The sequence below is a fragment of the Ctenocephalides felis genome, unplaced genomic scaffold, assembly GCF_003426905.1.
Source record: "Ctenocephalides felis isolate EL2017-DRISC unplaced genomic scaffold, ASM342690v1 CF-g0.4_SCAFFOLD_01886, whole genome shotgun sequence".
In the NCBI taxonomy this organism is placed as follows: Eukaryota; Metazoa; Arthropoda; class Insecta; order Siphonaptera; family Pulicidae; genus Ctenocephalides; species Ctenocephalides felis.
Genome location: NW_020538040.1, coordinates 134,335,426 through 134,361,100, shown reverse-complemented (window position 1 = coordinate 134,361,100; position 25,675 = coordinate 134,335,426). Strand labels below are relative to the sequence as shown.

The following is a 25,675-nucleotide window of genomic DNA, read 5'->3' as shown; positions in this document are numbered from 1 at the left end:
TCATTGCAGAAATGTTTTTTGCTGTTTTTCAAAAAGAAAATACCTGTTTTTTTCTAACCCCATAAGCGGGTCGAATAACTTTTTAATTCACTATTTTCTATTATTTACCCTTTCGCCAGGGTCAGATGTGTTAATTAAAAATTAACAGTACATTTTATAAAAGAATTAGTTAACTTATAATTAAAAATAATATTTAGGTCTCGAAAACTAAGCAACAAAAAAACTAACAACGAAAAAAAGCTTTTGTTATAGAGTTTCAAACATTGCTCAAGGTGATGAATATACCTCTTTTTCCCTGTACTTTTGAATATTGTTTTTAAAAAATTCTTAACTTTACTTGTTTTTGAGATATTGATGGTGGCCCTACGCCACTGCTATTTTGTAAGTATCTATAATTATCTTACATTAAACAAAAAAAAAAAACAGAATTTAAAAAAATCTGTAACCCGACAATGTACCGCTTTCACTTCAATTATGAGTACTTTTCTACTTACTGCAATCGTCCCACTTTGTTAGGTTTCCATAGTTTGCTTTAGTATCGCTCAAGCCGTTTGCTCTGAACTGTGCTTGTAAGTTCATTGGAGTCTCCAGAGGTCTTTGGGAAAAGCTCCGTTTTAAGTTATCAGGACGAGAAATCGAACCACCAGTTTGGGAATTAGCGATGTATGCCATTTCAACATTGGAAGAGTATGATAGACTATTACTTTTATGATTTTCAGCAGGTCCCGTAATCAAAGCTTGAGGCCAAGAACGATTGTGTAAATAAGACGGACAAACTAAATAAAATATGGAAACGGAATAAGATTTCTGGCATAAGTTATTTGATAGTTTTCTTCAGAACCTAAATGAAAGCAATTGTATGTTTCTATAACTATTTCCATTATATAATTTGCTCAAAATTGCTTTCGCAAATTCATAAATTTGGCAAGATTTGACATATTTAGAAGTGACCATGTTTTTATGCAGCCAATTTTTTTTGCCTAAAAGTTTTACCATTTTTCATTCTTTATACGATGCTCTTTAGTTTTAGACAAATCTCAGTACAGAAATAAAATTATTATGTATCAAAAACTGAATTTAATTGAAATCATAATTAAATTGTATTGTATTTTTTACCACAAAAATTAAAATTACTCGGGAATTGTTTATATTATATATTTTCTCAAATTGTGATTGAAAAGTGATTATTCTCGAAAAGATTTCACTGAAATATTGCTTTAAAAATGATGATGTATTAATTATGATACATCATCTTTTGTAGTATTTTTTGTTCGAATTCTTAAGGGGTTACACCACTGTAGCAGTAAAAAAACGTATGTTTTTGCCATTTTTTTTCGGACGCAAGGAAAAGTATTAAAATCATGACATTAGAGATAGTTATTTATTGTACTTTGAAGTAAGAAAATAAAATATAATTGTAAAAAAAAAAATTAAAAATGGCGGTACCACATCCATTTCGGCGAGCCGCGTCAAAATCCGCGGCACGCAAAAACTACAACAATTTGATTTTTTTTCACTCTTTTCACATTTATACTTTTTCACTTTTTTCACTTTTCACATTTTACAGTATATTTAAAATTACATTTTTAAGTGCCCATCATAGAAGATCTTCTATATGTTAATTTGTTCATCAATTATTAACAAATTACTAGCCATTTTTTTCGTTGAAATTCGACGATTGAATAAAGTGCTCGCCAAACAAACAAAAATCGATATTTTTCAAATCCGCTATGATGGGCACTTTGAAATGTTTTTAAAATATTTTATTAAAATTCGAATAAAAAAAGTTCAAATTGTTGTAGTTATTTTTCGTGCCGCGGATTTGACGCGACTCGCCGAAATGGCTGTGGTACCGCCATTTTTATTTTTTTTTTTACAATTATATTTTATTTTGTTACTTTAAAGTTCAATAAATAACTATCTTTAATATCATGATTTTAATACTTTTCCTTCCGGCCGAAAAAAATAACAGAAATATACGTTTTTTTTTTACTTCTACAGTGGTGTAACCCCTTAAGGCCGTCACTTTGAACCAGTAAAACAATCAGACCATTAGAAATCAATTAATTTGACAAGTAAATAACGCTTTACCATAAATATCCAAGTTCTTCGAATGAAAACTTTCACCAGCAGCATTATTCACTTGTGTAGAAAACGGCACATACGACGGAAACACGTGTTCTTCCGCCTTATGCTGGCCAGAAAGAAATCAAGTGAATTTTGCTCACTGACTGGTGATAGCAAATAATTGTCCGAAACATCTAACTTCTCTGGAATCACAGGCGGAATACTCAATTGCTCTAAAGGTCTCGTCACGAAGGTTTTACTTGTTTGTGTAAATGATTCTTTGGTGGGTGAATGTTTTTCCTCAAAAGGTACATCGTAATCACTTGGAAATTTGAATGTTTGATTCAATTTAATTACTCTGGGGCTAGATGTTTCTTCGTGTGTGATTGAGATTGTCTTAGCGTTTGGTCCAGGATCAATCGTGATCGGTTCCAATTTGCATTTTTCCAAACGTTGATTTATCGTACTAATCTGTTGACTTAATGCTGTTTTCTATAGTAGCCTTCGTGATAGTTTGCTGTTGACTTTTATTTACGGCGTCCGCCTCCACATTTTTTAATTTAGCACATTTCCTTTTAGGTTTTCTATATTTTACCTTCTCCAAAAGGTCAACCGTCTTATTTAATACTGGCGTAGTAGCCTGTGTCACATCCTGCAATTTTGCGTCATCGGAAACTATCTTATCATCGAGGGTTAAATTCTCTATAACGGATATATCAACTGCGCAAATTTCTAGGGGATTGTCTACTTTGGAAGATTCCTGCATGTCAGTTGTATGCATTAATTGTCAATCAAAAATATTGTAAATTACATTTATATAACAATTACCAGGGATAGGTTTCCATTTCATATTTTCATTTAATGATAGACATTGCTGGAATGCAAAAATAATACACAAAATAGAGAATATATAGGGCTTAGGCCAAAGAATAAAGCAATTAGACATTGTCAAAAAAAAATTGTCATTTGTTTTAAATATTTTTTATCTTTCCTTGAATTCGTATAATACAACTTTATACTAGGAATACCATTTTTGCTACAAATGCATCACCTTTAACGTACATCTAATTTTTGTTTGCGTAAAAATAAAACGATGTTTTAGTTACGTCAGGTGACGTTTGTATTTTCAGCCAAGTTAAAGTTAAAAAAAAATCAATGTTGGCGTCCCAAAGAGTTTAAAAGCAGGTCAATATAAAATGGGTTGGAAAAGCCTCTGGTTTCAACAACTAAGGATAGCACAAAAGGTGGACGAAACATTTTAATATCCATACTAAAATGCACGCTGTTTAAGTAGGTACTTACTAAAAAGTGGAGGACTACTAATAGAATCTATAAGGTTGTTCGGAAAGTCACTTCGCTTTTTTACCACAGACGATTTAACTACATTTTTTTAAACCTAACATTACACTTAAGCCGTATAATTATTATATGATTTGAAAGCTCGTATTTTAAGATTTGTGTGTGAAAAGTTCTGATCAATTACACGCAGTAGTTTTTGGAGCGTGTCACTTTGAATACGGAAAGAATTAAGCAGCAATTTCGACATATTTTACTCTTTTGCTATAGAAAAGGTAAAAATACTGTTTAGGTCAAAATAAAATTGACCGATGTGTATGGAAATGACATGTTGATAGTACGACGGTTCCAAAACTGGCTTGCTAAAATTCATTCCTGGTATTTTGATGTCCAAGATGCACCACGTCCAAGAAGCGCGGTTGAAGCTGATAAAGATGCAAGAAAGATATTGATTGGTGCAAACCGGTGAAAAACAATACATGAGATCCCATTGAATTTAAATTTATTAAATTTAACAGTCCATGACCATTTAAAAGATTCAGATTTTTCTCGGAGCTCAATGTATGATTCTAATTGAAAAAAACCCGTGTCGTCGTACTGGCGTCCGCCATTCGCCTCTGAAAAGCCCTAAAAATTATCAAGTCTTGAAGCGAATTGTTACTAGGAATGTCAAATGGGATGTAAAGAATACAATACATACAATTGCCCATGAAACAAAAAAGAACCTACTCAAAACAATTGCAAAGCTGAAAATCGTCAGAAAAAAGTGATGCAGTATGTTTGGTGAGCTTTTAAAAAAGTTGTTACTTTTTCAGATTTCCAGGATAACATAATAGATGCCTTATGTCATCAGCTGGATAAACTAAATGATGTACTTCAATAGAAAAGGTTAGAACTACCCACAAGCGAGGTATAATATTGCATCAAGACGACGAAAGACCTCACAGAAGTTTGGTCATTCGCCAAAAGCTTCTACAGATTGAATGGAACCCAATTCCACATTCATCATATTCTCCATACCTGCCATCATCGAGCCATTAATAATTCCTGTCACTACAAAAATTTTAGGCGGTATAATCTTTACCTAAAATGAGAAGGTCAAAAAGCATCTTGATCAGTTTTTTTGCCAATAACGACCAAAAAAATTATGATCTCGAAATTATGCTAATACCAGAAAAATTACAGAAGATGTTCGGTCAAAACAGCCAATACATAATTCAATAAAGTATTTGTGTTTATTGTACAAAAATTTCGTTTCAAAATGTCTATAAAAAACGAAGTTACTTTCCGAACAATCCAATAATAAAGAGGGTTTTCACAAAGTATGAGCATATTTACGAAATACACTATTCAAACAGAGTTCTCCTCAAATGAATATCAGGACACATATTCTGTATCCAGGATTCAGAGATTCAAAATCTATCTATGCAATGAATTCCTTGAGAAACGACAAATCCAGTATACTATTTAAATGAAACTAAAATAATGAAAAATAACTTCACCTCAAATGAATATCAGGACACAGATCCTGTACTGCGGACTCTGGATTTAATTATTTCTGTTTATACAGAGACTGCCTATAATTTACAGCAGGATAAGAAGTTCTTTAGAAAACGAAACTAATTTACTATGAAAGCCAACAAACTTTGCTTCATCTTGAGCTAAAAAGTTTTTAGAGTTCAACTACAATGACATAAAGGACCAACGCCAAGCTGTCCAGTAAATCACAAAACGTTTTTTTCTAAATCATATAGCAATTATAATATTACCCTGCTTAAATATAAAAGTCAGTTTCACCTGAAGGTAAGTGGTTAGAGCGTTAGGATTTTAAAAAGAGCTCCCAAGTATCATCCCACTTCGATCAGCCTGATGTCGCGCAATTGTGACATCTGTTTTTACTTGAAAATATAGGAAGCAATGTTTCCCAGTGAAAATAGCAGACATTGCAATTCATCAGTATTACAGAAATCGTAAAAATAAAAATTCATCACAAAAGGACGGAACAACTGCTTAGGCTACCATCTATAAAAACTGTCGTAGGTAAGTATTTCATCACAGCAGCTCACAAAGCTCAAAGTTCTGATTGCTGCTAAATAACAAAATAAAAACAGAAAACACTAATTCGCAGAAAAAAAACGTAACACAAGTCGCAATTCGGATCCAAATTAACATTATTATCAGAAATTACGATTTCTAAAATTCAGTTGAAAGAAAGTACAAATCCTCTACTGAGCTCTACTAAGCAAGTGTTGTAGAAATGTAGTACTAAAATATGTAAATTACCACACATCAGGTCAGGGACCGCCTCAGTCTACAAATATCCAAATGCGAAACAGCTTTAATGTTAAGCTAAAAAATATGTAATCTACATAAAAAAACTCATTTATACTAATATCAAATTTTAATCACTTGTTCTGTAATGTGTCTGCTTTTGATGAAATTATATAAAATATTTGCTGTACAATACAGCTGTGATCATTATGTAAGTATAAATATTCTTCTATATTTTACAATTATTCTAAAATTTCAATACAATAAAAAGTTCCTATTATCTATAATATAAAATTGTAGTGTTGCTGAACAACATCAGCAACAATTACATTTTCAATTTCCAAACCCGACAAAATTTGTTCTCGAGTGAGTAAAACCTGAAAAATAAATTATAAATAATTTATTTTTTAGCAAAATTGAATCGGCAATCGTTGTGAGTACGGAATCCACATGATGGTGAATAAAAGCATGGAATGAGGTGCATGATTAATATGAAAATTATGCGCAAAAATTCAATCAAAGGTGTGCTAATATAAAATGCAATTGAAAGCAGATGAAATTTAAATGAATTGATTTTTGTCTAACACTTATGGTCAACAACGTTTCACAGCATTCTTTGGTATATTTTGGTATATTTTCGATAAAAATATCATAAAATATGAAGTATTCCCGCAATTATTAATATTAATATTGACATAGTGTCAAGTTTAGCTTTAATATATTTAATTAACAAGTGAACTGTATTTGCCAGAAAACATAGTGGATTATTTAATTTGAAACAAGATTGTTTTATAGTTCAATCATACTGAAAATTATGAAGATTTTTGCAAGTTATATAAACATAAATTTAATTACATTATTCAATAATATTTAAAACATTGAACATTGTGATAAAGAATATAATGTATGTATTTATTGTCTTGAACTATCTTTTTATATAAGATGAATGGTATAATAACTAAGTTATTTAATAAACTAGCTGCATCCGATCACACATTGCTGTATTATAGATATAATTAACAATCTTAAAGATGCCATTTTGTTACAGTTAGTTGTTACGGTGGAAAATAGTAAATATGAGTAGCTGGTTGAGCCGTATTAGAAGCATCAAGCAAAATAATTTTGTGCTCTACATTAAATTAGTTGGCAAAATAATTTTTATGTATCATTTCTTCTGATCCAAAATATTGAAAAAAGTAATTTGCAAAAAAGGTCCAATTTGACTTTTAATAATACTGTGAAACCACACTACATCACAACAAATAACTCATATCAAACAAACATATATTGTTCAGTTTAACAAACATAATATGTTTAGTTAAATTCCCAACTATGTAACAATTTCAGAAATATGTTTTTTTTTTTTTTTTAAATTCATCTCTTTGCGGGGTAAAAAGGGAAAACCATTCTAAGTTACACTATTTAATCAACATGATGCAGCTTAATTATTAGGTTAAACAACAAAATCAATAATAATGAACTAAATATATATTGTTAAACATAATGAACAAAGATCTTATATAAATATAAATTTTGAAATATTACCCAATACATTAAAAAACCTATACTTATTTTTTAATGTATTGGATAATTTTGTTGAACAATTAAGTTGTACAATCATTAATGAAATTATTTTTTTTACAATAAATTGAGCTTTTTCATAAGCTCAAAAGATCTCATTTAAAATTCACTCAAAAACGTTCATCGACAAAAATGATGTAATCACTATAATAATTCTTACCAAGTAAAGGTGGTCGTAAGAGCATGAAAATTTAGATTTGTGCGTTTTTTATATACGCATTATAAGAATAAATTTAAAAACAATGACCCAAAAAATTCTTTGGGGTGGCCTGCCCCTGCCACTTGATTTGGAAATATACCTAGAAGTTTCCGACGATGGAATGTATGGTTTATGAAAATGCATAGGATATGGAAACACACAGCATACAACCATACACACACACACATATATATATATATATATATATATATATATATATATATAGATAAGTTAGCAATGCATTATTAAATTAGCTGTACTATAAATAGTACCGTGGCTAACAGTTTGATAATTAGTAGATTAATACAAATTAAATATGTTAAATGCATTTCTAAAGTCTATATATATAAACATAATCAATTGATAGCAATTATATAAATAAACAATTAAAAAATTAAGTGAATTAAAATTCATTTAAAATAGTTGAACTTACCTCATAGTTAGAGTCTTTGGTAACAAACACAACTCGATGTTTCCTTGTTTGTAAAATATTTGCAATTACCAACTATAATAGAAAAAAATATATATAAATAATACGCTTAGAATATATATATATATATATATATATATATATATATAAATTAGAGCTAATGGACTTTCTTATAAGAAACAAGCATTGTTATGGCATTTCTCCTATTCTTGAGGTTATTTTACATTAAATTATTGCATGTCTTTTATCTACGATAAAAGAATGTAAAGTATTTCTTAAATTACTTTCACAGAATTTTCAATAGCTCTTTCAAAAATTTAAATAAAAAATCTACAAACTTTATGCTTATATTTCCTCAGTGACTCTCTTGACTTGGATATCAATAGACTCTCATCAGTTTCCAATTTAAATGAGACAACAAAAGCATGTGGAACCCACAAAGATACAAGTGGCTCCAGCATCTTAGGCACTAGTTGCAATGATATTGTAGGAGCACCTCCACCCGATTGTATTTTATGTGTAGGCTGAAAATAAATAAATTCAAATGCTTATTGAAGCTACTATTTTTATTATTGATTATACTGTTAAGTAATCGCACCATTTTATCAGATGGTATATAAAAATCAGACACTGCTGCTGCTAAATACAAAACAGCTCGATTACCACAAGGGGCTAAACATTCACAAGCAGCTCGTAGCAGCCATAAATAGTCAGATACAGTGGTGAAGCTTACATACAATAAACGGCCTGCATCATGAGCTAATCGATATCTTGCCAAAACTGGTGCCAGCACATCCACACTGTCGGGTTTGACTAAAAACGGAATTTGTTTTGTTGATTCTAGTAAACTATATTTAATTTATAACTGATTTCGAAAAGCCGTACCATGTAGGTGCAATGATAAATTTTCATCTGAGATAAAGTAACTAGAAATGAAGCAATATATACTATTCAAATGCTATTTGCTGTAGATAAACATTCACCTGTAAGCATTAATTTTGATTCGCAGATTAGTAAACCGTTTTGTTTCAATAATAAACAAATGTGATGAAATTAAGAGCAGTGAGCAATGATAATTATTTTCCTACTTTTGGTCTTAACTGTTTTCTAGATTAACTCGTATAAGCTCGCTATAGTCTTTAGTGACAAATTGATTATTTAAGCTTCTATAAAATCTTATAAACGATAAAACTGTTCATAAACCATAAATGGAATATCTGGAAAATGTATTCAAAAATAAATAATCTATAACGTATTTTATCATTATAGGGAAAATACGGACAAAATGGTATATGTCTAGCAAAAGACTGCATTGTTTTAGAAACGTTTCAGTGACTGTATAGCATAAAGAAAGCCATAATAACAAACTTGTCAGATGTTAAGAGTCATTGTCATAGTCTTGTTGCATTAAGGCGGTATTCTACTGTAGAAGCATGAATTTTGCCCGGTTTTTGAAGCGCTGTATAAAGGAAACAAATAATATTTTTGCTATCGATTTTTTTATCATTTGTTTATTGATATTTTATTATTACATAAAAAAAATTATTAAAGAAAAAAATTAGAATTCACAAAGTTATGAGCAGTCAAAGTGGGGGCTCAAAAAAAAAGAGGGAGTCCTGGCGTGCATGATTCCAACCCTCCTGGTGATCCAAAACATAAAAAATAGATGGATTCTTAATTATTATAGATGCCGCTATCGTATGAACCTTGATAAGCTAAATTTTTTTTCGTTTGAATGGCGGCAGTTTGAAAAAAAAAATTTTTTTCATGTTTTTTTTTTTTTTTAAATTCCGAATTTTTTAAAAATACTAAATGAAAGGTTATAGTTTTGAGAACGGCCCATGCGATAAAGCGAATTCACCCTCCTGGTGATCCGAAACATAAAAAATAGATGGATTCTTAATTATTATAGATGCCGCTATCGTATGAACCTTGGATAAGCTAAATTTTTTTTCGTTTGAATGGCGGCAGTTTGAAAAAAAAAATTTTTTTCATGTTTTTTTTTTTTTTAAATTCCGAATTTTTTAAAAATACTAAATGAAAGGTTATAGTTTTGAGAACGGCCCATGCGATAAAGCGATGTATGGAGAAGATCCTCTCCAAATTTGAAGTAAATCGGTTCATTAGAACTCGAGATATCCTTACCGCCAGCTCGAAAAAAGTAGTTCCGAGAAAAACACTTTCAAAGTTTTGAGACTCGGTCGGACTCGAACCGAGGCCACGTCACTAAAACGGATATAACTCAGGAAATAATAGTAATTTTGAAAAATCCTTTTAATGACATATTTTTGAATAACTAACCTTTGAAAATATGAAAAAAAAATGTTTTCGATTTTTTCAAAATTCTACAGTAGAATACCCCCTTAATCAGTTCAAACGTATTGTTCGCGTCTTGAAAAGTTTACTTTCAAGGTCTTTTTCTCATGTTTTTGAAGAGGTATTTATTGATATTTGTAATTATTTATATTCAAATCAAAGAACTTAAATATGTACACTTAATTACATTATTGCAATTATCAGGTGTTTGGTGGAATTCTTATTATTTATTCAGTTTTGTTCACTTTCTCAAGCTCTTGAGAGTAGTTTTTTGGAGGCCAAGAAAAAAGAAAATTGAAACCTATAAAAGGTGATTGGCTTTAAACTTCTACTCTAACTACTTCTACAGAGACCAAAAGATCTATTGATTCAAATAAGAGAGTTGCTTTTAGTGCAAAAACCTCTTTTCCTTTCCTTTAGAAAATGCAATACCGGTATACCGGTCAATATTTCGGCGGTACTAATACCGGTATTTAGCATTAAAATACCGGTATTTTCGGTATTTTTAATAATACTATTTATTATAATCATGCAAATATAATCTTTAATGAGTTTTTGGTCTTTTTTAATGGTCTTTGCAATTGGTTGCATTATTTTTAATATATATGATATTATAGTTCCTACTTAATTGAAATACTCTGTTACTGGTAGTCGATGAACCAAAGATGACTAAAAACGATTGATATTGGTTATAACATCATTAAATAAATATAGACAAAAACCAAAACACCATGTGATTTCGTCCGTATTTCCTCCAATACCTTGCTACAAATTGGTATACTTTCGTATCAATTTTATATTGTTTATAGATCTATAAGTTCTAAGCTTTTTGACTAATGTAAATGAAATATGAAAATATGTTTTGCACAACTAAATAATCTACAGTGGCCAGCAGTCTTCATGCCCTTTAAATATTATTCTGTAGCTTGCCAAGCGTTTATAAAGTAGAATTATTTTATCAACTTAATCTATGGCATTAATTTTTGAATTAATTACTTTGTTTAATTTAATATTTTTATATTATAAAGTTTATTAGTTGAATATATCAAGTACATATTTAAAATTATTAAAAAGTGTGGTCCGCAATAAAATTTTAAAAATTATTATTAAATAAATAAATTATATTTATTATTATCTGTCACTTATTGTTTTTATTCCACTTTATTGTTTTTCTAGTATTATTTTTATTATTCAGAAATTTTATTTATTTCACTTATTAATGTTATTATTTTATTATTCGCTTTTATGTTATATTAAATCATCATAATACGGATATCAATTTAATGTAAATACTATCCTTTATTTTGTACTCTATTTTATTTATATTTATGTTATTGTTTATTAATGTTACTAGATGTTATATTATTTAACAGTTCTAACAAATATTTAAAAAAAAAAACAAAAAAGATAAAAAAAAACTATGCAGTAATAAGGCAGTGTTCTCTTTTCAAAATTTACTATTAGTTATTTTCAAAGTATTTTTTACTCCTTTCTGTTATATAATCTTTTTTTCAACATATGGTAAGACGGTCAAGCAAATCGTAAAGCAAAATTTTCATTGAAAGAGGCAGATGTCTGTCTGACAAACATATAAAAAACTATGTATTAAACTTTTCTGTCGTATGATAAAAAAAACTGTCATGATGCTAATTGTAAGTACATAATTATAACGATACAGGAATCAATCTGCTATACCTTTTGAAAATTGCTTTAAACTTTAACAAACATATTACAAAATATAAGTATAGATATTATTGTAAATGTATGCTCTTCATTATCCACAAATTCATATCAAACAAATTGCATATAATACACAATAATATCAAGTTTACAGCAGATATGATTTCATTGAAATTTGGCACCAAGTTGCTCGTAGATTGTTTTTGAATCAGTGCTGAAGGAGTTGAAATAAAATTCATTTAAATTATAGACATCCACACATCAACAATACTCAACATAACTTCTTTCCATACATGCTTTTCTTCATACATTCATCCACATTAATGAACAGCCCGATCAATCTAGTCTCTACTGATGTCATATAAGCCTATTAAAATATTGTCATGATTTCAATACTAATCCGTTAAAGATAAATTTTAAAATTTAATTAAATTATAGTCATCTATACATAAACAATATAAAATGTCACTGCATTTACTCAACATAGCTTCTTTCGATACATGCTTTTCTTCATACATTCATGCACATTATTAAACAGTCGGATCAAACTAGTTTCTAGTGAAGTCATATGAGCCTATTAAAATGTTATCATGATTTCAATACTAATCCATTAAAGATAACTTTGCAACACAGTACCTGATATTTTAGTACTATCACCATTATCTTGTAAATCAAGCATATCCATAAACTTTTGTCCCGTAAAATGTCTAATAAATGGTTCCAAGGATTTCACTCGATACATAAATATCACAGCATAGTTATGATCTAAAAAGTATTCTGCTGAGGCTGAGCCTCTGGTCCCTGCGCTAAAATTATCTACAAATCTGACTGTGTTATGTTCTAGAGGCACCGTCGTACCACCGCTCTGAAATAGAAAAGAAACATAACCTCAAATTGGGTAATTGAATTAGCTAATATTTGAAGCAAGAAAGTACAACTTACGGTAATTAGAACGATATTCTGTCTTAGTTTATTGTGTCTTTCGCAAAATTCCTTCAGCAACGATCTGTTATCTTCGAAATCAGTCGGTGGTAGATGAGACGCATAAAATTCTTCCCATGGTGACTCCATTTTTCACAAATGTCAGTTTGAAATTGAAGTCCATTAATGGCAAATCGCACATCGCACCGCACACAGGTGATTAGCGACAGGCGTTATGTCAACAAGCCGCTTCCCCCCCGTGGCGCGTTAACCCGTTAGCCGTTACGCAAATTATTACCAGGGCCGGCGTTACTACTCGTTTCGAAGTCATACTCTGAGTCGAATACTAAGAATATAAATGAAAATATTGTATTAAGAATATATTACGTATTAAAATATGTTGTTTAAGTATATAAGGAGGCGTTCAATAATCACGCAATCGATTTTTTAAGGATTTTTGAATCCCCCTCCTCCTTGGTGATACGTTGTCATATTCAAAATTACCCCGCGCAAAATTGATAAACGCTAGTCCTCATCGCGATATATCGAATGGCTTTCAAATTTTTGAAATCAGTCTAGCCGTTTTTGAGAAAACGTCGATTTACAAAAAAATCTGTTCACACCACACACATACTTTTTTCAAATTTGGTCTCATTCGATTCAGAATGGCTTGAAACGTCGAGAAAACATAAAACTAGCAAATCGGATTTTTTTATGAAAGCATAAGCTTCTCCTTCGGGAAGTTAAAAAAACACATTCAACCATAAATTTGCAACCTCCTACCACAAATCCCTATTTTGTAATAAATATTTAATAGATAATTATATCCATACTCTTCTTTTATCTATGATTATATCATTTTTCATATATCATACCTCGGATCCCCGCAAAAATTTGGACAATTGTTAGGTAAATCCCAGTCAGGATTTTGGATATTTTGATTTCATCGAAGTGATAGGGGTTAGCCGTCCTGAAGACATTTTATCATTTCTTTTAATTTTGTTCGGTCAATTTTAATGTTTTAATTTTTTTATAATGCGTAAATGAATAAGGTAAATTAAAGAATTTATGAAATGGCGAATATATAAACAGATTAACAAGTTAGCAGGTTAATTGCAAAATTGGTAGACAGGCAAATGGTGGATTGATAAATAGGTAAGTACCAATAGTAAATTGGTAGGCAGGTAAATTGGTAGACAGATAAATTGTTGAACAGGTATTTGGTGGACAGGTAAACAGGTAAACACGTAAATAGGTAGATAGACAGATAAGTAGACAGATGAGCAGGTAGACAGGTATATTAGTAGATAGGTAAACTGGCGGACAGGTAAATTGGAAGATAGACGATTATGTAGACAGATTGGTTGACAGGTAAAATGGTGTACGGATAAACAGATTAATAGGTAATTTGGTAGACAGGTAAATTTGTAAACAGGTAAAGTGTTGGACAGCTAAATTGGTAAACTGACAAACAGGTTGTTTGGTATATTGGTGGACAGATAAACTGGTGGACAGATAAACTGACAGGTAGATAGATAGTAGACAGATGAACAGGTTGATAGGTAAATTGGTAGACAAATTGTTAAACCGGTAAATTGTTAAACAGATAAATTGTTAAACAGGTTATTTGGTAGACATATAGAACAAGATGACAGGTAAATTGGTAAACAGGTATATTTGTTGACTGGTAAAATGGTGTATTGATAAACAATAGGCAAATTGGTTGACAGGTAAATTGGTGAACAGGTAAATTGTTGGACAGCTGGTGGTCAGGTAAATCGAAAGATATGTAAAATAGTAGACTGCACAGTTGGTAAATACACGCAAATAACAAGACAAAAAAACAGGTTGACAAGTAAATTGGTATACATGTGAAACGGATGAACAGAGGTAAATTGGTTGACGAGTAAATTGGTTGACGAGTCTAACCGACGTAAATCGAAAAAATTTCTCAACTACAGACAGCAGCTGGATCGATGGATCGACGATGATAGAAACCCCTACGAATCTACGGACCCAACCTAACCATTGTCACCTACCAGCAATGCCTACTATGCTCGTCACAACAGCGAACTATATTTTATATTTAATATTCATTAATTTGTTAAACTAAATAGTCATATTAAAAAACGAAAAAATTGTTAAAGAAAATCATTATATTGTAATAGTATCTATACTTATAAATTGTTAATTAATTAAATTATATAAAATATTGACATGAGCCTTATTATAATACTATTATACTGATGGCTTGTAAAATAAATAAATATCTTCGAAACGCCTGGAGCAACCCATCGACACGAATCGAATGTTTTTTTAATCAATCTAATTGTCCCATTCTCGCAAAAACTGAATTCCCAGACACACACACATACATACATCTATTTTTTCTAATTTGTGCCAAAATGTTTAAAAGACTGAAACGTAAAGATATGCAAAACAAATCATTTTCGACTTTTTTGCGATTCAAAAATAATGAATTGTTTAAATTATTTATGAAGACCTGTACACATATATTCTGAGTTAACTCAATTTAATATATCATTGAAAATAAATAAGTTACACTATACACACAGTATTGTAACTACAATTACCAGTTGAAATACTACATTTACTGAAACTATTTTACTAATTTTTATTCTCACTTCAGTATTCATCCTAGCATTTATATTTTTGTGCAAAAATCTTAGCGCCTCAGGAACAACTGCAAACGTTAACATGACAATAATTCAAATAGTTCAAAATAAAATAATACATATTGTCTGAATTAAACAATAAAACGCATTTTAAAGCACTTTTTATACTAATTATTCAAATATTTATTTTTGATAGTATGTTCGCGCATGAGTCCATTGCTTGCTTCGATTTTACCTAGCTGTCATGGAAATCAACAGTTTTCATTTTGTATTAATTTCATCTAAAATGTTATATTTTTTTATTTACTTCAATTTACAGAAGCCATTTTCTAAAAAAAATCAATCTACTTTTTTCGTAAACAATTTTAATGCCAACGATATAATAATAGTGTTATATAAGTTATTTGTCTTGGGCTTGTAATTTATATATAGAATAAATATATTAAACCTAATATTAAAAGCATTTTATTATAAAAAATGGGTTTGCAATTACGACCTCAAAGTTTTCGGAAAGAAAGGAGGCTAGATTATATATATGGTATGTTGAAACCAAGCAGTATTTTGAAATAATAATTTATAAAATGAGAGCCTGAAACATGATATCTTGAAAAATCCTTAAGAACAGCATTAATTTCGATTATATATCATCGTTATAAATTTGTTTTTTTATTTTGAAAAATATTTATATGATCATAATTATTCATAGTATATAGCTTAAGCATATGAGACTGTTCGACATAATTGACCTTATTTGAAGATCTGTGGTGTTTTTTTTTATTAAAATAATATATGCATCTTAAACAAGTTCTTTTTAAATGTTTCAAAATAATATTACATAGATTCACCTTTCGTATTTTTTCATAATTCACATTTTAGAAAAATTGGTTTAACTTTGCATTATGTTTATATCATTAATTTTGTTATACATTTGCATTTCGTTAGACATTCCATTAAATTAAAAATGAAAATCAGAATAAAATAATGTATATTAAACCGTATATTTGTCTGCACTATGCACTATGTATTATGCATCTATGCATATTAAAATTTGCCACGTTTTCCAGAAAAAAAATCAATTTCACTTATCCAAAAGGCAAACAAATTGTATTATCAATCAGTCCTTGAGAAATGAAGTTGCATATGAGAGCAAAATTATGCCAACATTTTTTTTGTAAAATATATATAGTCTATACTATATTTTCTACATCTGTTTTTTATCCATTATTTTCAGATCCAATATTTTCTGTGTCCGGTCCGAGAGATCATATGAAGGCTGCGATGACCGCTCTGATGACATCAGGAGAAATAGTGAGATCGTATTTTTCTTCCGCAAATCAAATTTCTATTATATGACACATCACTTCTTTTTAAGGGAATACATCCATCATTTCGTTCAATGTTCAGTGAATGCCCACAGTACCCCAGGAATAAATACGGTAAATAAGTAATTTTAAATGTGTAGGGTATGGTTGCCAAAGTCATAGCCCCTAATGATGTAATAATATATTATTTTCGGCAATTAAATCAAAAGAAAATTGTTAGCGTTTATTTAGTTGCCTTATGGCTATGACAATTACTAAAAATTTTTTTTTTTGTGCTTTCGGTACATTAAAGCACGTAGTCGCCTTAGTCGTACCGCCTATGGCCGAATTGGTACCTACTACTAAAAACAATATAGAAATCAGTCTGAAATCAACTTTTCTTTAGTTTTAAGTTACCAACAACATTATTGAAACACTTAAAATAAAATAATAATCTCAAGAAATAACGAATGTAATTTACTAATAACATTACTGAGTCTGGGTGCTAAGAATGGAGAAGAAAACTGTTCATTGACATACAGCCTGTATTGGTTACACCCACTTGGCGTTTTTAAATTTAAGCAAAAACTTTAGAGTATTGTTTTAATTCATTATTTCTCCGTATTGATAAAATCCATTGAACACTATCTATTAAACCGGCGTGAATAAAAAAAATGCACTGGTAGGAAATTACCTGCCATAGGTAGGATTTTAAAAGTAGGCAATGAAGTCTCTAGTTTTCGCAACTTCGAAGTAGGAGTAGCTCAGGGAAGCTCGTTAGGACCGATGCTATATGTACTATACACGAAAGACATTTCAACTTCAAGTACCACCCTTATAGGTACATTTGCAGACGACACGATAATAATAGCATCAGACATTACTCCAGCAGCGGCCAGCCAAAACGTACAGGAGCATCTCAATTAAATAGCAGAGTAAACTGGGCTAGTAAATAGCGACTCAAAATAAATGAAAACGAATCGTCACACATAACGTTTTCATTGAGTAAGGGCAACTGCCCTTTCAATCAGTTATAATGAAAAAAACATTCCCGAAGCTACTACCATCAAATACCTCGCTTTGCATCTCGACAGAAAATTAAGTTGGATACCCCACATCGATAAGAAAGCAAGGCAAATAGAAAACAGAATTAAATCTTTATACTGACTCATAGATCGCAATTTTAAGGTGTCGCTAGAAAACAAAGTTTTTATCTACAAAACTATCATAAAACTTATCTGGACACATGGGGTTGAGCTATGGGGCTGTGCTAGCAAAACACGGATTTTCACCATCCAGAAGAAAACAGTTTAAAGCATTATACACAACGACCTCAAGATTGAAATTGCACAGAAAGTAGTCCAAAAAAAAGTGCCTTGCATCAGACTACAAACTCACATGAACCCAACCGTTTCTCCGCTTCTAGCAAACCCTGGTATAAGGAGGCTCAAGAAAAAGCAACTTCATTTAGGAAAGTAGCAGTATCTCACTGGAGATTTTTCACCATGCCATATTTGATCCTCCTAAGTGGGGATCAAAATTAAAGCCTAATCGCTTATAGAATGTAACTGTTCTGATTGCCATTCAATATATATTAAAAAAAATATATTGACGCCTAAATGATTGTGAAATAAGCAATATAAATAAATTTCAGAGAGGATAACAATTCATATTATTGCCATAAAAAGCTTTAGCATGTAAGCTTTAGCTGTTATGGCTATTAAAAAAATTATGGTAGACAAGTATATTGGTAGATTGATAAACAGGTTAACAGGAAAACTGGTGAACAAATAAACTGGTGGATAGATAAACTAGTGGACCGGTAAATTGGTTGACTTACGAACAGGTTGAGTAATAAACAGGTAGACAGGTAAACTGGTAGACTGGTAGACCGTAGACTGGAAGACAAGAAAACTGGTTGGCTAGACATAAACAATATGCATTTTTGTTCGAATTTTTAATTGAAAAATTTAAAACACGCCTAAGCGTGAACGGCTACACCTAGTTGTAATAATGAAAATTTATCAAATAGGACAACTGTTTCGATTACAATTTATAAAACCGACGTAGTTATTTAAGTCAAATCATGAGATGCTATCCAATAAAATAATAAAAAAAAGATGAATTGCGAATTAGAATTAAATCAACGTTAATAACAGCAAAGTAAAAGTATGCTTAAAAACGAATATATATCATACAAATTTTTAATGAATAAATTCTTATGAAAACTGTATATGAAAACACTTAAGAACTTTCACATCAAGAATGAATTTCCACATCAATTTTTAGCTTTTAAATTTGAATCTATTATAAAACAATAGTTTTTAATTTATTAAATGTTTTCATCAAATTTTATATTTAAAATACATAGGTAACTTATCAAACAGATATTTTAGAGTCAGAGTGCAGAATGAATCATCTGATACAAAATCAATAAAAGCTGGTGTACCTCAGGGTAGTGTACTCGGACCAATCCTGTACCTAATCTACACTAACGACATACCAACTGACCACCAAAATAACCCTTGGAACATTCGCAGATGACACCATGGTTTTATCAACACATGAAGACGCCACAAAAGCCTCGGAACAGCTGCAAAATTATGTACACAAACTAGAGGAGTGGACTCACAAATGGAAAATTACTATTAACTCAACTAAGTCAGTCCACATCACCTTTACCAAAAGAAAAAAAGATTGCCCAAATATAAAAATGACCAATGTAGAAATTCTAAAAAGCAACTCTGTAAAATACTTAGGACTTCACCTCGACAGCGGGCCCACATGGAGTACCCACATCAGGACAAAGCGCAAGCAAATAGACAAAAAATTTCGTGAACTTTACTGATTAATTGGAAGAAGATCCAAGATGTCATATGAGAACAAGATCCTAATATATAAAGCCGTAATTGTACCAATATGGACATACGGTATCGAGCTATGGGCATGTGCGAGCACGTCCAATATAAAAACAATTCAAACAACAAAGAGCACAGTCAAAAATACTACGAGCTATAGTGAACACGTCCTGGTATGTATCCAACGAAACAATTCATCGAGGCCTAAACATCAAATATATACAGGAAGTTATCAAGGAGAGAAGTACGAAATATCATCAAAGGAGCGCATACTATCCAAACACTAATAATAGACGTGCTAAAACAAGTACCTACGAGAAGATTAAAAAGAAAGTGGCCGCAAGATTAAATAAATTAACAATCAATAAATTTATGTAAGGAAATTCCCCACTGGGGGAATTTCTAAAAGCCCTTGTACCCGTCAGCAAATAATCTCGTTGAACCCAAGGTTCAGATTGGTTATAAGAAATATATATATATATATATATATATATATATATATATACAAGTAAATATTAAATATTTCAGTTATGCGGGATAGCAGAGCACCAAAGCTAATAGATACTTCTTGGCATGCTCGCAAAAAAATGGAGAAGGAAGAGATATGTGTACGGCCTGTAGATGTTAGAGGAACTCATCGATATCGATTTTTCGAAAGGTGCGCCTTAATAATTAACCAATTTACTATTAAAATTTATTTTGACATTTATTGCTCACGCAATTCTATTTTACGAAAAAAGCAATGATAAGCGACTAAATATGGTACCCACTTATGATAAATATAAAATTTCTTGCAGAAACTATATTGAATGATTTATGATTACAATATGCATCTGGTGCATTTAAAAACATACTTATACTGAAAAATTGATAAATAGAAATAAATACTGAATGGCTGTAACAATATATAAGATTTTGTAAACAACATCCCGCCAATAATATTCATATTCAATCAATACATAATGCAATTTGTTAATTTAATATCTATAATCATATTTAATTTATGCCAAATTTAACACATTAAACAATTTAAATATTTTGTATTTAAAACTTTAGAAATTGAATATTGTTGCATGGACTTTCTTAAAAACAATACGATCGTGAATCGTTAAAAACTCGCGCTTATCAGTTTTGCAAGACAATTATCCAAGCCGTTTCTTTGTAATTAAAGAAGTGCAAAAGTCTTTTCAGCCAAAAATTCTAAATTGATTTTAAAAATTCAAAAACTGCTGAAAGGTACGGATTTAGCTTTTGGTAAAGATAAACTGGGCCGTTTCTTTGCAATTAATTCTTGCAAACTTTATTCTCGACAATTTTTATGAAACATTTTTGACGATAGAGATCATGGTCCTAAAGTACATTAAAGATGCCGTTATATTTTACCAATTTATCAAAGTTTCATTAAAAAGAGATTTTGTCTTGAGTCAAAATTTATCCTCTTGTCGAGCGGCTGAACCAATATCGAAAATTTTAAATCCTTTGGATGAAATTAGTTTTTAAAGACGATCGACCGAGCCATTTCTTTAGAATTTGCAGAAAAAAAAACAAAGTTGTGTCCACATTTTCATAAAAAATGTCTGAACTGATTTTAAAAATTCAAAAACAATTCGAAAGATATCGTTTGGAAATCGTGCTGATTAGTCTTTGGCAATGATCAGTCGGGTTGTTCTTTCTAATTATTAACAACATTTTTTGGAGATTTTAATGAAATCTTGCATGAGATTCCTGGTCTTAATAAACATACTAAAATATTAGAGTTTTACGACAAGGGTTCAATTATGATAATTAATTAAAGTTTGGACTAGTTGAGCACACTTTTGGAAAATACTCAAAATACTCTAAAATGTACCTAGGAGCGTGTTCCTTTTTCAATAATATGTAAATACTTAAACCATCATAGAAAATAACTAATATTTTTAGAAAATTTGTTCATATTGAATAACCTGCAATACACATTAAAACACTTTTGCAACAACTTGATATACTTATAAATCTCTCATCTTGGTATACTTATAAATCATGTGTGCTAAACTTGGTAATATGTGCATAATATTAGTTTAATTTTTATCGATTTTGCTGCGATTAATAATTGTCAAAATGTATTCTACCGCAGATTTTTTATTGGCATAAAAATAGAAAGATATCTTAAGAAAACATATTTAAACAAACGTAAGATAAGAATTAAATTGTTTATACATATATAAATCTTGACCAAGTAAAAATCAACAAAATATATATGTTAATGTTAATATTTATTACATATAATCATTGTATGTTTTTACCAATTTTTCATTAAAGGCCTTCACTATTATTTACATCGCATATCCAACATTCTCAAGAGATTCCATCAAAGGAGCAGCCTGAACCTCCAAGGCCATATGTGAAATATTTTTGCAATGTTGAAGTTCAGACAGTATATAGGTATGTGGCTCACTTTTATAATTGAATATATTTATATATATATATATATATATATATATATATATTTAATTATATTTATACAAGTCCAAGCAATAATTCGGGAAATATCACAACCTAGCATCTTCAACGCATGTATATTTTCCAAAGTAATATGGCAATATGATTTTATTGTTTTTGACTATAGCTTATGGGTTTTTCAGAAAAAAAGAGTTGTATATTTCAAACTTTTCACCATTTATTTGTTTAGGGTAAAAAATGTGATATAGATAACTTCCTACTCTGATTCTTGGTCGAATGTTTCAAACTTACTGCTCTGATACTTGGACGAATGTTCCACACTTTTTTGACAATATCATTAATGATTCGTTTTAGAATAAAATTTATTCCAAAATCTAAATTCTTTGTGCAATGTTTTTATAATCCAATTTCAGGGAATCGTCTTGCCAAACACATCCCTGGGATCCACCATATCATGTCCAACCGGGTACAAAACCCGAACTTTTAACTTTAGCATGGCTGGCTTGGAGTAAGTATACTTAAATAAGTATACTTAGATAAGTATACTTAAATAAGTAAATAAATTAAAAAATAATGTAAGTGCGTAAATGAAAGCTGTTTTTATTACTAAAAATAGATCAAATATCGATAGTCCCTAATTACCGTTTTGTTGATAAGTAAGATCATATTAGTTAAAAATTCGCGCGTGCGGTGAAAGGTTAAAGTTGTTTAATATTGGTCACCTATTATTTCTTTGCTTTACTAAATTGCATGAAAAATTTAGTATCGATAAAATTCAACAGTAAGTAACTTCAGTCAATAACTTTAGGGACCGATTCTGCCGCATAACAGACCAATATGGCAAGGCTATGTAGAACTTTCCATGCAAAATAGTTCTAAATATTGTCAAAGGCCATGTGGTTGTTGTGTTGTCAGGCATTTTTTTCAGGTTGTCAGATAGAAAACTTAACCTAGACACCGCACATATGTCAAAAAACGATCTTAAATAACTGGGTCTTTCTGACACAGCTTCATAATACACGAGTGACATTGCAGTTTATGTGTAAAACTGCCTGAATGCACAGCAAATGCATGACATTTTGAAAGTATTGAGTATGATTCAGTAGCATAATGTATGGAAGTTGGAGGTCCCTTAGTTTGAATTACAGAACACGCGAGCAAATTTTTTCTCTGGAAAAATTACTATTCGACAACCGGTTTTCTAAAATGTTACTTTTGTATAAACCCTAACTGCAACGTCATTCTTGAGCCAACAGATTTTTTTTAATTTGATAAATAAACAAAACCAATCAATTCAAAGATGTTTTTTTAATATAAGCTATAAATACATAGATACATTTCAAGTAACCAAAATAGTGCAAAGAAAAATCATCAATTCTACAATTCATTTTCAAAAAACCGTACTGACTGTTGAGTTTAATCCAAAGTTTAATCTAACTATTTGCAACAAAATTCTGGTATATATAGTAGTCCTGAAACCAATATGGACATAAGGCATTTCGCTTTAGACTAATTTTAAGGCAAATAAAACCAACGAACATTTTTGCAAAAACCGCAATATAGGATTCTCAGAAAATTATTAGAGGCACCAAAGTTTGTCCTAAATTGGCTGAGCCACCAAGACTCCAATATATATATAGTAACAGAAAAAATCATAAGTCTTGCATCCAAGTACGAGACAAGACTGGAAAACCATCCAAATCAACTTGCGAGAGATTTGCTTTCCTCAAACATACCCAAAAGACTCAAAAGAACAAACTTAGGCTTAGCATAGTCAACATGTAATTTAGATCTATAATTATTTTTTTAGATCTATAATTGTTGTTAGATCGATAATTATTTCTTCGTCTTTAAAATACACTTTCCACATTAGTCACCAAAATTACTGAATGTCATTCCAGTGGTGCATGGCATCGTGCCTTAAAGCAAATTACTGAAAACTAAAATTTAAATAAAAAAAATTTCAAAACTGAAAAAATTCGATTTTTGAAAGATTTAAAATTTTTTTTTTTTATATTTTGATTTTTTTTTGTAAATTTTAAACTTTTTTTTAAAGCAATCGCGCTGCATAGCTGCTTTAGAGTGGAAATATTCATTTTTTCTATGGTGTGTCAAAATGTTCAGAAACCCCTAAAATGTAAAGATATATAAGATATTTCATTTTCCATTTTTTTGCGATTACTATAACTTGCCCTACGGGATGTTAAAAAAGTCTACAATTCAATAGGAATAGGTTAGCAATAGTATTAATTATTATTTGATAAATAATTTTTTTACAGAAAAGGGTCTCCCTGCTGGTATGAACGAAATACAATTATTACACCGAGCAAGAATGCGCAGGGAATGGGAAGAACAAATTTATTTGACTGCGACAGGATCCAACGACCTCAATGCCAAAGCCTTGTTGGAGGAAATAGAAATTGAACAGTATAATTTCAGAGCAAAGGCAAGTATTTTGTGTAATCACTTTACTTCGACCTCGTTAACTCGACACCTCTATAAGACTTAAGGTTATTCCCTTTAATTGAGATGTCAAATATCCTATTAGTGAAATCATTCAGACCCTATTATTGGAGCTGAATATGATTTGTTTGTAATCAAATTACAAATTTAGTATTTTCTGAATCTTAGAGAAATATAAGACAAAAGTACTAAAAGATACAGAAAGAAAGAAAAGTACAGTACGCCCAAACTGCCGATAACAGACTAATATCATGCCAAAGCTATTGAATACTAGCTGTAAGTGGAATTCTGTCTTAAGGCAATTAAGGCATCGTGCCTTAAGGCAAATTGCTGGAACTTCCCGTACCAAAAATTATTATTTTTTTAAAAACGATTAACATTTTTGAAAAAAATTCACTTCCAAAAAATAAGATTTTTGACAAACAATTAGACAAAAAATTACTTTTTTTTGAAAAAAAATTTTTTTTATTTTTTTTTTTAAATTTTTTTTTAAATTTTTTTTTTTTGAAAAAAAAATGTTTTCTTTATTTTGACATATTTTGAAAGATCTAAACTTTTTTTTAAAGCAACCGTACAGCTTTAACTGCATAAAGACGAAATATCAAACCGCGTAAGCGCCGCGTCGACGTCTAACGCGTAAACATTGGTACGGAACCCATAGGATGTAAACCAAAATTATACTTATTGTTAAAATCTCTATAAAATATCTGATAATTTGATGTGCATATGTCTAATGATCATTTTTGACCGCCAAATGGCTTTTTTTTTACTTTTTTCATTAGATCTCCGAAACCGCTAGACCTGCCTTTATGAAAATTTGATCGTTTCTTCACCTTGTCAATACAAGTAAAATGTTTTTTGAATTATTAAAATCGGACGCTTCGTTCTCTTAAAAACTGAGTTACCGTTTTCGGCACTTTTTGCCCCGTATCTTCGGAACGGCTAGACCTGACTTTGCCAAAAACTAATCAGCACGTCTCCTTATCAATACGAATCGAATGTTTTTTGAATTATTCAAATCGGTTGATCGGTGTTCCCGAAATCGTCGACGAAAATTTGTATCCGCACATACATACACACACGCACACACACACATACACACACACATACATCCATTTTTTCTAAGGTATGCCAAAATATTCAGAAACCTTTGAAACGTCGAGAAATGCAAAAATTCTCAATAGTTTAAGTCATAGTGATGAATCTTAAATGTCATC

At 30.3% G+C, this 25,675-nt stretch overlaps 2 protein-coding genes across 5 annotated transcripts in view; one reads left to right on the top strand and one right to left on the bottom strand.

Moving 5' to 3' along the window:
• Positions 1-25,675, bottom strand: part of LOC113377358 (phosphopantothenate--cysteine ligase) — a 44,135-nt gene that overhangs the window by 5,455 nt on the left and 13,005 nt on the right. For 3 of the 4 annotated variants that reach the window (XM_026617648.1, XM_026617649.1, XM_026617650.1), the window contains 6 exons: positions 12,783-13,107; positions 12,477-12,705; positions 8,443-8,657; positions 8,183-8,368; positions 7,848-7,919; positions 5,793-6,011 (listed from right to left, as the gene is read on the bottom strand). In XM_026617648.1, the coding sequence (XP_026473433.1) occupies positions 5,916-6,011; positions 7,848-7,919; positions 8,183-8,368; positions 8,443-8,657; positions 12,477-12,705; positions 12,783-12,911 (927 nt within the window). In that variant the 5' untranslated portion in view covers positions 12,912-13,107 and the 3' untranslated portion in view covers positions 5,793-5,915. Of the gene's footprint in view, positions 1-5,792; positions 6,012-7,847; positions 7,920-8,182; positions 8,369-8,442; positions 8,658-12,476; positions 12,706-12,782; positions 13,108-25,675 lie in introns of those variants that run through there. The other variant, XM_026617651.1, reaches the window with a different exon arrangement.
• Positions 14,410-25,675, top strand: part of LOC113375939 (cilia- and flagella-associated protein 91-like) — a 28,934-nt gene continuing 17,668 nt past the window's right edge. Inside the window, exons 1-7 of the mRNA XM_026615875.1 lie at positions 14,410-14,416; positions 16,629-16,705; positions 16,770-16,833; positions 19,070-19,175; positions 21,855-21,977; positions 22,409-22,503; positions 24,275-24,441. Coding sequence (XP_026471660.1) covers positions 14,410-14,416; positions 16,629-16,705; positions 16,770-16,833; positions 19,070-19,175; positions 21,855-21,977; positions 22,409-22,503; positions 24,275-24,441 — 639 coding nt within the window. The remainder of the gene's footprint in view (positions 14,417-16,628; positions 16,706-16,769; positions 16,834-19,069; positions 19,176-21,854; positions 21,978-22,408; positions 22,504-24,274; positions 24,442-25,675) is intronic.